We start from the raw sequence: 14,447 nt of genomic DNA, 5'->3' as shown, positions 1-14,447 counted from the left end.
CAGGCTCCTCCATCAGCTTTGGGATAACCATGCCTTACCTAGGACTTTGTAACAAATAATGATTCTAATTGCACACATTTCATTTAAGACTGGTTTTGAGGAAGGGAATTAAACAGACTTCATTCTACTTAGGGTAATTTTTTTTTTATTTGGAGGACAGGTGATCTTTTTTTTCAATTTGGGGCAGGTAGGAGACTCCAGAATTTTCTCTGTATAGGTCAGGAAGGAGTTGTCAGTCTGTCTGCAGACACATAGTAAACCCAGTACCTTTTCAGTTCCCAAGGATTTCAAGATGTGGAGGTTGGTCAGTGCCAGTGAGAGTATGTCTGGTCTTGTGGGAGCACACAGTGCTGGGAATGGGGTATGTGACGTGGGAGGGTTGCTACAGCACAGCCTGCCTTAAGTTTTATAATATGGCAAATATATTTAAAAGGACTTTTTTAAGAGCAGAAAACAAACTAGTAAGATAGATATATATATATACACACACACTTTTTTTTTCCCCCACTTTAGTCCAGTGTGGCACTGGACTAACATTTGCCCCTGTGTTTCCACTTTTCAGGCAGGCCAGGTTACTCAAGTGGCATCCAGGTATTTTAACTCTGTGGGCTGTGTGTCGCTTGCTGGGACATCTGCATCCCACCTCCTCGCCTTGCTAACACCTGCTGCAAGGCACTTGCCTGTGTGTTTTGCCTCGGGTGTCAACATTGCCTTTCCTAGAGCAGTGCCGTCCATAGCAGCATGCCCCATCAGTCTTTTAAAAGTGTTTATGGCACAACTTGGTTACATGATTATCCTGCCAGTATCATCCTTTTTGGTTTTTAAGGACAGATGAGCTTTCAGGTTTGTTGCTGGCAGAAGGACTGCCTGGAGCAAAGCCGTTCTGAGAAAGTACGTGCAGCGCTTCCCCGGGAACAGCCGGTTCCCGTGAGCGACACGTGTCTTGGATTGATAGTCACGTTTGCTGCTAGCCGGCTTGCTGGTGGGTGGAAAACACCGACTTTTGCACTGATGGGCCTGTGCCAGCGGGTGTTCTCACCGCACCCGCGGGAATGTTCTCACTTACCATGATATTAAGCTAATATCCATCTCTGTCTCAGGTCACAGTTAGAGGTGATGATTTTCTTCAGGGTTTTTCTGAAGCGGCCCTCCTCTCTCTCTCTCTGGGAGAATTCGGGGCCTTCCTCAGGCAGTGTTTGTGGTGCTGGAGGTGGGGTTGCTGTCAGAGGCTTCAGGAGGGGACACCTCTTTGCACCCCAAGTCCCCAGCAGCTGGGATAGAGCTGCAGAGTGCGTCTTTCCCAGCATTCCCATTTGGTTTTGTATGGGAAAATGCATTTACAGAGTTATGGGCGATCTGCGCTCCGAGACGGAGCAAGCAGGATTGAAGTCTGGCAGCCCTCCTCCCCAGGGCGGGATGTTCCCGGCTATGCCCTGAGTGGGAGCGTGTTTCAGCCCCTGAATTTTTAATGAGCCTCTGCAGAATTGAGCTGCATTGGCTGAGGAGGTTGGGGGCACCCTGCCCAGGCTACGGCCAGCCAAGGAGAGCTCTGCATCTGCGAGGTTTCTTATGGGATTGTGTCTGAGCTGAGTGTGGGTCTGACATGAGTCTGTCACCTGGAGAGATGAAGCTGTGTTTTGGGTAGGGTTAGGGACCAGTGAGGATCTTTCTCAAAGCCCAGCTCCTGCACGGGGTATTGCAGGAGGCAGAAAGGGAGATGTATTAAACCTGGGGGTTGTGATGGGGTCCGGGAGCAGAAAATCAGTTGTTTGGGGCAAAATCAGAAGTGCTTTTGTTGTTAAGAAGTGAGGAAGTCCAGTTTGATGGACTCTTTGGAGCATCCCTTGCGGTCTGAATCTGCCCTGCATAATTTGATGTTTCAGCCTCAAAAGGAGATGCAGGGGAGCCCTATAGGTCCCTGCCCATTGGGAGAATAAGCATGTCCCAAAGCTTGTGGCTTTTAGATATAAAGGACTCAGGTTTGTTCCCTACCATCAGTGCAAATAGCACTTTTGGCAAGGAGTTAATCCAGGAGCCCCAGCATCGGTCATCAGGGCACTGGCAGGATTTGGCCCTTGGACTGGAGAGGGAAGGTGAAGGTGAGGAGCTGCTGGATATGAGTCTGATCACAGTCTGCAAGGAGGACAGGGTGCAGAGAAGGGCTTCTCCAGTCCCAGAAATCCATAAAGGCCACACTTTGAGGGACTCCAGTTCTTCCCTTTCAACCTTTGCTTGTGAAATACTTGTCCTCCCTTGGCATGGAAATCATTGGGTGGAGGAGACGTTGCTGCACAGCTCAGCTGCCAGTGAAGATGTGGAATCTTCGGCACAGGACTTCATGGGAAGGATCCCAGCGTCACTGGGGATGTTGCATGTCTTCTCCTCCCTGTCTCCGCTCTACCACTCTCCACAGCCCTCACTAGTAAGAGGTGAGGCTACAGGAAGAGCAACCCAGTGTTCCTTTTAGTATTCCTTTATTATGAAAATGGTGGGATCAGCCAGATGAGTACCTTCAATCCTCTCATGATGGTTTCAGGCACTGTCAGGAAGGTCAGGGGGGAAATTCCCTGTTGGACACACCGTTCTCCTTCCCCTCCCCTCAGAAGAAAGGATTTAATTATCAAAGTTTTAATTTTCTTTTTATTTAACTATATGAATAAATGGGTAAGATTATAGCGTGCCCTTATTTTTATAAATGCTGTAGAGAAGGCATAAGTGGCCATGGCTATTCAGCGCTCCAGCTAGGAGAAAGTTAAGCTTTTTGGGAGGACATAAGGGTTGATGCTGAAGAGCAGATCTATATGGGTAGCTCTCTGTGGGTCCATGGCACCCAGCCTTCCTTGCTTGTCGGGGACAGGCTCAGCAGTGCTTCCTCTAGTTATCTCTAAGGATTCTAGGTGCCCTTTCCATCCAGCTTTTTACCAAAAACACTATTTCTAACACTATGCTGTGGCCCTGCAGGACTTGAGGACCTGTAGGACCTCGCAGGCGACAAGCGCTTTCTGCACAGACACCTTGGGAACTGCTAACCGGGGATATTTCTCTGATTTACACCATGGGTGACTGGCCAAAACAGGGTTTAGTTTGACTCAGCCAAGGAAAAGCACCGAAAGAGGTTTCAGGGTCGGGTTCAACCTTTTCTACCCCAGCCCACAGCAGATCGTGGGTGAGCAGCAGGTCCACATGATGCCCGTGTGATTGAATTTTGAAGCTTGTACTGTCGTGTGTTGGGTTTTCTGGATGTTTGTGTTTGCATATGCCGTTCTATGTCGGACTGTAATGCTGGTGGGTTTGTTTTTAACCACTTTTCTAATTCTTAATTGTTATGAAGACAGAACTGTAACATGAATCACCTTGATTGATATAAAATTTTGGAAAACAAAAAGAAGTTTAACTATGCCTGTCTGTGCCAAATATGTGGGGCTGATGGTTCAGGCAAATTTGGGTTTTTTTTCACCTTGGACTTCACTGAAATTAGAGTTGAGATTGTTGGTTTATTTAAAGCTTGCAGCCTGCAGCTTTGACATATGTTTTAAAAGGAAGAGCTGGCAAACACCCCACCGTTGTGTTTGCAGTGATGGCAGGAGACGGGGATAGGGAGATGACCAGCTGGATCACGGATCACCCTCCCTTAGGTCCTGACAGCAGAGGGAATAGCTGTGCCTTAGGGCTGACCTGGAGAAAACCATGTCCCGGCAATCCCCAACGTTGTGTCTGCCCCCAGGGGTGGGGACCAGACCATCACTCCCTATTTCTGCTGACATCCACCCAAAAAAAGCCCCTCAACACCAACTCTGGGGGATTTGCTGGTCTGTGCTGCTCTCAGAGGACACGTGTTTTGAGACTGTTTGCAGACACTGAAGAAGAGGAGCTGGCTCTTGGCTTCCCTTAGGCACTCCAGAAGGTCTGTCTGGGCCCTGGCTGTCCCCACTGCCCCTGGGGTCCCCCTTTCCACATGGTGCTGATGGCCAGAACAGGGACAGAGTAGACGTTTGTGACTATGGGAGTGCCAGAAATGGAGCGCTGGAAACTTGTTTAGGAGCCTGTCTTGCCCCATGCCACCTCCTTTGCCCCACAGAATGTTTTTCCTGCCCTTTCCTTTGTTACTGTACAAACCACAGCCTGCCTTGTGCCACCCAGGCATCACTAGCACTGGCCAACACGTGTGGCTTGGCTTCAGGAATGAGAGGGACTTCGATTTGCTCCTTTTGCAATAAAAGGCGTTTTCCCAATGCTTCTCTTTGCCTTCTCCCGTGGGTGCGAGCGGTGTCCATACACTTGGCTGATGCTCACATGGGGAGGTGAAGCTGGTGCTGGCTGGAGACCTGGGGGCAGGCTGGCAGCTTGCAGCACTTACAGCCTTACAGCAAATCCTCAAAAATGCCTGGAATCGATAGGTATGGGCTTGGGTTTGGTTTGCATCCTTCTGAAAGCTGGCACTGTGTGCAGGGAGGGTCTGTGAGGCTCACTGGGGACATGGGGAGAGCAAGCGGGGTCTGCTCTGTGCTGGGTCCCAGCTAAGTGACAGTGCTTGAAAACATGTCCATGGCTGTGTACGGCGCAGGGAGGAATGCTAATGGCAAAGTCCAGACGAAGCCCAGTTTGTTTGAAACTGGATTTCAAGGAGCTGCCTATGGGTGACAGCAGAGTAGTGACTGCTGACCCATGAGATCCTGGCCAGGAGTGTGTCCATCCTTGCCTGAAATCACAGCTTTTAATTATTAAAGTAAGAAAAAAGCAACAGGTGGGCAACCAGAGCCCAAGGCTGAGGGAGGACCATGGTGAAAGGACAAGCTGACAGCAGCAGAGTCCCTTTGGGCAAGTGGCCAGGCTGGCAGCCTCAGGAAAAAAACAACCTCCTCAATCACAGCTCGTCACGAGCTGGGCGGGAGCTCCCAGCCTGCAGATCTCTTGTGCTGGGAGAGCCATAAAGATGGTCTGGGCTGATTCAAAATCCCAGAGGCCAAGCAGAGAAAAGCAGGGATTTTTATTTATTTTATTATTGTTTTTTGCCAGTAGGGCTGGGTGGTTTTTAGCTCAGCAATCATCAAAGATTAAAGGCAATAAACTCTCCCTCCGAAAAACAGACAGCCTGGGGTGAGCGATGGACTGGGAGAGAGTCCTGCTTCACCAGCACCTCCAGCAAACGGCTCCTGCTCAGCACTGGGAGTGCAAAGAACAACCAGGAATGAAGCTTAGCAAGGCAAACAAGATGTCCCTCCAGCAGCACACAGCCCCGGCACGGCAGGAGGGTGCGGAGAGGTGGTGGGAGGGTGTGGAGAGATGGCCGCAGTGCCACCTGCTTGCAGGTTGCCTCCAGCACTGGTCCCTTGTGGCTCCCTGTGGCTCGGCTGGGCAGCAGGGAAAGGCACTGGGAAAAACTAGAACCCTGGACTGCAGTAGGGCCAACTTTGATTTTTTTCAAACAATTGCTAGGAGAAATCCCATGGGACAGAGTACTGGAAGGTAAAGGGGCCCAAGATAGTTGGTTAGCCTTCAAGGACCTCTTCTTCCGAGCTCAAGATCGGTGCATCTCAACAGGTAGGAAGTCAAGAAAGGGCACCAAGAGACTTGCATGGTTAAATAGGGAACTGTTGGGCAAACTCAAGTGGAAAAAGAGAGTGTACAGATCATGGAAGGAGGGGCAGGCCACTTGGGAGGAATATAGGTCTGCTGTCAGAGGATGTAGGGAGGCAACTAGGAAAGCTAAGACCTCCTTGGAATTAAAACTTGCAAGAAAGGTCAAGGACAACAGAAAAGGCTTCTTCAAATACATTGCAGATAAAACTAACACTAGAGGCCATGTAGGCCCACTGGTGAATGAGGAGAGTGCCCTGGTGACAGAGGATAAGAAGGCGGCAGAGTTACTGAATGCCTTCTTTGCCTCAGTCTATACTGCTGGAGGCTACCCTGATGAGACCCGGAACCCTGAGGCTCCTGAGGTAGTCAGGATAGAGGAGTAGTCTACCCTGGTTGATGAGGACTTGGTTAGGGACCAGTTAAGCAACCTGGCCATCCATAAGTCCATGGGTCCTGAGGGGATTCACCTTGAACACCACTGCCAGACTAAGCATTGCTTTCACTTTCACGTTCCTAGATTGAAAGGGGCTTTTCCTTCCCCGTCACCACACCAGTGACAGCATTACTGCAGCTCAAGCTACTTTCAGAAGCATCTAGAAGATGTTCTGGCTCATCCCACTTGGGACTGCCTTTGTGCCACAGTGACTACACAGTGACAACAGCTAGCAGGGCTCATTGACAGGGCTTTAAACTAGATTCGAAGGGCGAATCAAACTGACAGGCCAGTCAGTCTCACCTCTGTGGCCGGCAAGATCATGGAGCAGATCCTCTTGGCGACTATGCTAAGGCACATAGAAAATAAGGAGGTGATTGGTGACAGCCAACATGGCTTCACTAAGGGCAAATCCTGCCTGACTAATTTGGTGGCCTTCTATGATGAGGTTACAGCATTGATGGACAGGGGAAGAGCAACTGACGTCATCTACCTGGACTTATCCAAAGCATTTGATACTGTCCCACACGACATCCTTGTCTCTAAACTGGAAAGACATGGTTTTGATGGATGGACCACTCGGTGGATAAGGAATTGGCTGGATGGTCGCACTCCAAGAGTTGTGGTCAACGGTTCAATGTCCAAGTGGAGGCCTGTGACGAGTGGTGTTCCTCAGGGGTCAGTACTGGGGCCAGTGCTATTTAACATCTTTGTTGGTGACATGGAGAGTGGAATCGAGTGCACCCTCAGCAAGTTTGCAGATGACACCAAGTTGTGTGGTGTTGTGGACACGCTGGAGGGAAGGGATGCCATCCAGAGGGACCTTGAGAGGCTGGAGAGATGGGCCTGTGAGAACCTCATGAAGTTCAACAAGGCCAAGTACAAGGTCCTGCACGTGGGTCGGGGCAATGCCAAGCACAAGTAGAGGCTGGGCGGAGAATGGATTGAGAGCAGCCCTGAGGAAAAGGAATTGGGAGTGCTGGTGGATGAGAAGCTCAACATGAGCTGGCAATGTGCGCTGGCAGCCCAGAAAGCCAACTGTATCCCGGGCTGCATCCAAAGAAGTGTGGCCAGCAGGTCGAGGGAGGTGATTCTGCCCCTCTACTCTGCTCTTGTAAGACCCCACCTGCAGTACTGCGTTCAGCTCTCGTGAGACCCCAACACAAGAAGGACATGGAGCTACTGGAGCGAGTCCAGAGGAGGGCCACAAAGATGATCTGAGGGCTGGAGCACCTCTGCTATGAAGACAGGCTGAGAGAGTTGGGGCTGTTCAGCCTGGAGAAGAGAAGGCTCCGGGGTGATCTTATCGCAGCCTTCCAGTACTTAAAGGGGGCCTACAGGAAAGCTGGAGAGGGACTTTTTACAAGGGCGTGTAGTGATAGGACAAGGGGCAATGGCTTTAAACTGAAAGAGGGGAGATTTAGATTAGATAAAAGGAAGAAATGTTTCACTCAGAGGGTGGTGAGGCACTGGAACGGGTTGCCCAGAGAAGCTGTGGATGGCCCATCCATGGAAGTGTTCAAGGCCAGGTTGGATGAGGCTTTGGGGAACCTGGTGTAGTGGAGGTTTTCCCTGCCCATGGCAGGGGTGTTGAAACTAGATGATCTTTGAGGTCCCTTCCAACCCCAACCATTCTATGATTCTATGATTCTATGACTATGCAGGGTCCTTGTGGCATAATGGACCCACTCATGGGCGACGGGGGTCTGAGCTAGTTTTGGGGCTTTTTCACCTGAGTGCCAAACTAGATCTGAAGTGAGTGCGACGTTCTCCACCCCCTTTACTTTTTATATGGACCAGCTCTGAGGCAAACCCCTAAGAAAGGAACTTTCTCCTGCTTTGGGGCCACACAGAGCTTTAAATCCCAGGTGCCTACTAGAAGTGCACTGGGGTCAGCAAAGGAATCAGTCTCTTGCTTTGGGAAGGGGCTTTGCAGCCCAGAGACCTCAGGACTCTCCTAAACTGCTCGGTCGTGTTGCTTAAATTTCTCTTTGCTGGGAAGAATGTTTTCAGGGAAGATTGGACCAAGAGTGGGGAGCATTTCAGAGCCAGCCTGCCCACCCCGCAAGCCTGCAGGTGCTGCTGAGAGACCTTCACCCAGGACAAGTCACCTCCACTGGCAGAAGGGTGCCGGCTCACGGACAGGGATCTCTATCAATATAGCTAGTGGCATGGGATAATATTTTCCATGGGCAAATGGAGGCAGAAGGGCACTTGGGCTGGTTTGTTAATTGTCTGAGTTTTCTCAGGAGAATGACAGCTGAGTTCTCTCCTGGGACCTCATGGATTGCACCCCTTGGCTCTAAATGCAGTCCCAAAATACACATGGATCCTATTAGGTCCTATCCCTGCATGACTTGGTGCTAGGTTCTAATCTTGGCTGCCATGACATTTCACCACATGCTTACAGGCGTCGCTGAAACCACACCGCAGACATGGTTCTCAATAATTTCTTCCAATGAAAGGGGGGAAATGGTTGCCACAACATTGCCAAGTGCTATACCTTCATTCTCCTTGCTCAGATAGCTCAGGCCATGGGAAATGCAAACTCCCCATGCTGTTGCATTAGCACCTATCTGATGTGGAGGCCGAAAATTGGATGGCTTCCTCTTCAGACCACTATTTGTAAAAAAAGTAATCTGCTGCAGCTGCCTCCTTCACTAAGTAAATGAAATTGTAAATATCTCAAGGGATCAGCTGTGAAACTGGGTAACAGAGGAGTCCATGTAATTTCCTCTATAAACCAGAAGCATGCATGGCATTTCTAGCTGGGAAACAATTACAAGCAGAGACGGTGTTTCTGTACATTGCCATCCAATATATTTTAGTAAGTGAGTTATACTACAGCACTTGCCACACAAAACAGAGGTCACACAATGTCATACTGAAGTATTTCTAACTTAAAAACTATTAAAATTCCCAAGTCATTAAAGTCATTGGTTTATTCATCCCTGAGACCACTGCATGGCTGATGGAGGAGCCTATTAGGAAACCCAGAGGAAATAGGCAACTTCGTCCAGGTCGACGGGATAGTCCGTGAGCAGAACCGGGGTCTTCTCAAACAACTCCCCCTTGTAGCTGCGCCACTTGCCCGCCGGCAGGTAGATGTCACGCTCCTGCTTGCCCATCTCCAGGACGGGGGCCACCATGAGAGTGTCACCAATGAGGAACTGGGAGTCGATCCTGTGAGTGGCTTCGTCGTGGGGTGAGATCCACCAGATGGGACGGATGATGGGGTCACCCGTGTCGGTGACCTCCCCGGCCAGCTCCAGCAGCAGCGGGGCCACCAGCGACTCGTGGAGCTCTGTGAACTTCTGTGCAATCTCCACCACCTCCTTGTCGTAGAGCCAGGGCGGGATGGAGAACTGCATAGAGGGCATGAAGGCTGACAGCTCCAGCCACCGCACGTACAGCTCCCGGTCGGGGATCTCCACTGCCCCATCTGTCTTGTTGGGAAGGAAGTTTCCTCCAATCATATCTGGCAGTACAAAGGGGTACCCCAGCATGCTGATGGTGAGCACTGTGGGGATGAGGGACTTGAGGCCAAGCTCATAGCCCCAGATGGAGTCGCGATCAATGATCCGGAAGAAGCAGGAGATGTTCTGTGACTGGTAGCCCACTCGCACCTCGGCCAGCTCATAGAAGGGGATGGCCATCTCCGTGTAGCGTCGGGACCAGATACTGGGATCTGAGAGTGGGCGGAAGGTGCTGAACTGCTTGGGCAGGTAGCTGGTCTCACCCGCATCGAACTTGAAGGACGAGATGCCATACTTGTGTCGGAGCTGGCGCAGGTGGCTCTGGAACCAGTCCCGGGCTGCCGGGTTGGTGAAGTCCAGGATGGCCCCAATGCCATTCCACCACTCCACCATGGCTGGCAGCTGCCCCGACGGCTCCTTGATGAACAGCTGATGCTTGATCCCCACCTCAAAATTGGAGGAATCTGTGTGTACGAAGGGATGAATCCACAGGGTGACCTTAAACCCATCCTCCCTCAGCTTTGCAAACATCTCTGTCACGTTGGGGAATTTGATGGGGTCAAAGTCAAAGTCCCCATAGGCTTGTGTGTACATGTCATCAATTTCAATGTGGCTGCAGTTAAAACGGTACTTCTTAATGTTTCTTGCAAAATGCAGAACTTTATCCTGATTTATACATTTTTTGTAGAGGGCCCAGGTGGACCAGATGGGGTATCGGAAGGCGTTCTCTGCAGGGATCTTGGAAGGCTTGTTGAAGTACCTGCGCACCATGTACTTGTGGATGGAGGTGACATCGGAGCCCACGCAGACCCGGTAGCTGAGCTCGGGGAAGGGCTGCTGCCCCGGCGGGGGCTTGTAGGGCGAGTCTTTGTAGCGGGCCTGGAAGAAGAGGGTGCGCTCGGTGGCGTTGAAGCCCAGGTGGAAGGGCACGGAGTCGTTGATCTTGATGGCCGCCGCTTTGGAGGACAGCCAGTAGCGCTCGAGGATGCCACCAAAGCTGTCGCGGAAGGAGTAGACGTCACTCGTCACGTAGGGCACGGGCTCCTGGTAGCCGGCCAGGCGGATGGGCCAGTGCTGGGTGCTCATCTCTGAGCCCCCGTACCAGTGGGCGTCCTCCCAGAACATGGTGTGCTCCACCGCCGGGCCGTCCGCCAGCTCCTCCCAGCGCACACGGTAGCACATCACCGTGTCCTTGGGCTTCACCGTCTGGATGAAGAAGTTGAGCGGCCCCCTGCCCGACCGCGTGCAGCTCAAAATTTCTCCCTCCTTGGAGCACGACTCCAGGTCCAGGCTGCCTGAGCGGAAGGCCAGTCGGAAGACCACCTCCCCGTGCTGGTTCCTGATGACAAAACCATCCGCCCGCAAGTCCATCAGCTCCGTCTTGAGCCGCTCTGCCTTCCGCAGGGACACTGTGTAGTAGCACCAGGCCACCACTGCAGCAATGAAGAGGATGAGGCCCAGCAAGATGGCCCCGAGCATGGGCCTCAGCTCCTTGGAGGGCTTCTGCTTCACCGGCGTGAAGTTCTCGGGCAAACACGTTTCTTTGTCATCCTTCTTTTGAGCGTTTCTGTGTTTTCCCGTGCGGTGGGTAATCAGACTGTCCATGACTCCTTGGTTGGAAACTTTGCTGCTCAATTTTTTTCCAATTGGTGGACATAAAATCCAAGATGCTGCATGAAGACGGTCAGAGCCTCCTTTCCAAAGCCTGGTCACTCACACCTGCAGTGCTATTTCATGAAACAGAGGGTTAAAAAAGCGATTAGATCTTGGTAACAGTCATAGCCTGTCTCCTCCCGGTTGCAGCCCAGCAGCCTCCCTTGCTCTGTGGCTCTGGCTTGCTTCGCTCTGTGCGGCAGCAGCCTGTTCACTGGCAGCACGGCTGAGCTTTTTTGGAGGGGGGCTGTGCCAGGATTCCCATGACTCTGTCTTGGCTGCAGCCTCGCTGTGTCCCGCAGAGCAAGGGCAATGGGATGAAAGTCAGAGCAGATCCTGGAGGAGAATGGGGCCAGGAAAGGGGCTGGTACATGAGCGTGCAAGCTGGACAACAGAAGCTGATCTGTTTTTACACTAATTATGCAGTGCCGGATTTTTACCACCTATCCAGCACTTCTTTGAGTCAAATGCCAGCAGAGAAATGCTGCACTGAAGTGTCCAGCCTCTGCCTGCCTTTCCCCACCACCCGCCGGGGACACGGCCAGCGAGTGATGTGTTATCTCCCTGCACTTTGCCCCTTCCCTGAGCTGCACGGGGACACGCATGCTTTGTAGACGGTGCTGCATGGCTGGGCAGAGTCCTTCAGCTGCCTGCCCTGCTGCCCATCCCGGAGACGTCACCCCAGGACAGTCCGTCTTTCCTGGGCAGGGGAAAAAGAGGATGTTTCCCATCATCCGTGTCTCCATTTTTTATCCTAATTCAGTTTCTGTAACTCCCACGCTTACACTGGGCAAAATGCTCCAGGGCAGTGGGGGTGGAAGATATCTAGGCACAGAGTTTGGGGATGAGGGTGTTAAACTGAAGTTGTTGCAAGACCAGGACTATGCCAAAACCTTGTTCTGCTGAGCAATGCACGAGAAAACAGCACACGTCCCAGCTGCATCAAGTGTCACCAAGCCAGCCGGTGCCGCGCAGCTCCCAGCGTTGGGAAGAGCCTCCGCTGCCAACAGAAATGACAGGTGGGGAAAACTGAGGCAGGTGGCTCGAGGCAACGCACTCTGTGCAGCCTAGATCCTGGCTTCCCTGGCCCCGTCCTGGGCTCTGTGTGATCTGACAGGATGAAAATTTGCAGGAGCAGCCTTTATGGAGAGAAGGAAAAAGAGCCAGCTTGCTTATCCCAGCCGCGCCCGGCAATACGTGCCAGGCGCGTTTACCCGTGCCACCATGACATCAGTATCTAAGTATACAGAGATGATAAGCTGCCAAGGGAGCCATTAAAAATACCAGAGGTCACCACATTTGGGATCGATCGCAGCAGCGGGGATCCCGAGCACCTGAGTGAGCTGCTCGGTTAGTTTTTGTAATGCATTTTCTAGGTGAGTGAGGCTTTGCTGAGAAAAGGAGCCGGAGGGGATAAAAGTGTTCCCAGGCAAGCCCTGTCAAGAGGTGGGGGTGAGAGAGAGAAGGTCCCTACTGTCCCAAAGAGATGGTGAGCCAGGACAGAGACGGTTTTGGGGAGCAGGTTGGGTTACACACGCGCTTGGCGCACTCTGTCAGCCCCAAAGTGCTCCAACCTGGCAGCCTCCCAGTTCCTGACACGGCTTTGTGACTCCAGCTTGGGAGGTTTCCAGTGAGAAACCCTGTTGTTTTTTTCAAAACAACCTCTTTGCTTTGAAGATGTTTTCATGTGCTGGGTTAGTCCTCGGTTGCCACCCTGGGAGCTTTTCTCCTCTTCTTCCCTCCACCTTTTGCCCTCCCAGCCAGCCTGGAAACAGGACTCTCCTTTAAGATAAGCCCCACCATTTTCCAGGGTGAAAAAACAAGGAAGGGAAAGGAAGAAGGAAGCAAGTTTTCAGGAGTTCTGCTTTTTTTTTTTTTTTATATTAAACAACAACATGTTAAAAAAAACTGACAGAGACATCAGGACTCCAAAAGCCCTAGAATAATAAAGGACATGTGGGAAGTTTCCCTGTTTTCTATGCAGTGATTTCTTTCTCAGGCAATCACTTTAAATCCCTCTGTTTACCTTGAGGGCAGAAGATCATCAGCAGAAAGACTGTATACAAGAGAGTCAGGGCTCCTGGCCGAGCTGTCCTGTCCCCAGGGCCTTTTGGGTTTTCCTCCCTCCTATGATGTGGTGGGATGCTGCATGGGTACCCCAGCCCTGCCCCTCATGGAGGAGAGGTACTGCCAGGGAGATGTGGTCAGTAGGTGGGAAGAGCAGGTGCTGGCACATCTGGAGGCAGGGCAGGATGATATTGGGATTCCCAGGATAGATCTTACCCAGGAGTGGAAGTCTCTGAAGCTGCCAACTCCTGCCCTTCAAGGCTTATGTCTCATGAAAGTGTTAAACATCTGCTGGCCAAGACAGCAGCCTGAGTGCTGCCCGGGGGCAATGAGAAGGAGTCTCACCAAGGGTTACACATCGGTGACCCAGAGTCCAGACCCAGCCTTTTCCTCGCTCCGTCCATGAGGCTATGGCATCACAGCATCCCTTCTCCAGGAATATTTAACCAGTCCTTGCAAAGCCTCTCTGCTCCGGTGAATATTTAGTTAACCCACGCAGAGTACAACTGCTTCCAAGCAAGGATGGGTCAAATGCTCAGAGTGCCCCCCAAAGCCAGATGACCCAGGGATGCGGGAACAGTTGTATTTTATTTGGGATGGTTTACCATAGGCTGATATGATATGGGTCTGACCCCATCAGTCCTCCAGGCCTTCCTCTGAAAGGAGCCAGGATTCCTGACCCCGAGGATCTAAGCAGCCCTTAGCATGCACATATTAAACATTGACATAACCACCATCGTGACATGCAGAAAATCCGCTGGGACTTTAGACCCTCTTAAACAGGAGCTAAGTAAAGGTTTCAAGCGATGAAACACACGTCGGCCAGCTCGAAGGGCAGCTACATGCCTAAACCCCTCTCTGCACCTCCCCTCAAAGCCTCCTTCCTCCAGACCAAATCTATCCCCAGCAACCCCCCATATCTCTTGGCACATTCGGCACAAGTTTGCCAGGCCTCGGTTCAGGTTCCCAGCTATGTGATCCCTGAATCTTCAGACTTTTGTCTTTCCAATGCGTTTACCTGCCTGCTGGTGCAGGGAGAGCATCACTCGTCAAACAACCCATCAGGAAACAATTCTGTCTTTAAATAAAGGGATTGTTTTCTATATTAAGATTCCTTTTATAGCAGGTTATCAAACACTTAGGAGTCACTATCGGGTGCTTGTAGGGAGAGTATACAACATGTTCTAGCAGAAAATGCCATAGGTAGCTATAAGCCATGGTCATAAACAAACTATTGC

The 14,447-nt window shown here is 51.4% G+C and overlaps 1 protein-coding gene across 1 annotated transcript; it reads right to left on the bottom strand.

Moving 5' to 3' along the window:
- Window positions 1-8,997: 8,997 nt before the first annotated feature.
- Window positions 8,998-11,165, bottom strand: LOC104372374 (alpha-galactosidase MYORG). The gene has a single exon (XM_086629789.1). It carries the CDS (start codon window positions 11,092-11,094, stop codon window positions 8,998-9,000), a length of 2,097 nt encoding a protein of 698 aa, XP_086485915.1. The 5' UTR covers window positions 11,095-11,165.
- Window positions 11,166-14,447: the final 3,282 nt, after the last annotated feature.

The sequence above is a fragment of the Tauraco erythrolophus genome, chromosome Z (genome assembly GCF_009769465.1).
Source record: "Tauraco erythrolophus isolate bTauEry1 chromosome Z, bTauEry1.pri, whole genome shotgun sequence".
NCBI lineage: Eukaryota > Metazoa > Chordata > Aves > Musophagiformes > Musophagidae > Tauraco > Tauraco erythrolophus.
This window is presented reverse-complemented; position numbering and strand designations above follow the sequence as displayed.

Excerpts from the sequence above, each read along its gene's own strand:
- LOC104372374 (XM_086629789.1), bottom strand. The coding sequence starts at position 11,094 with ATGGACAGTCTGATTACCCACCGCACGGGAAAACACAGAAACGCTCAA.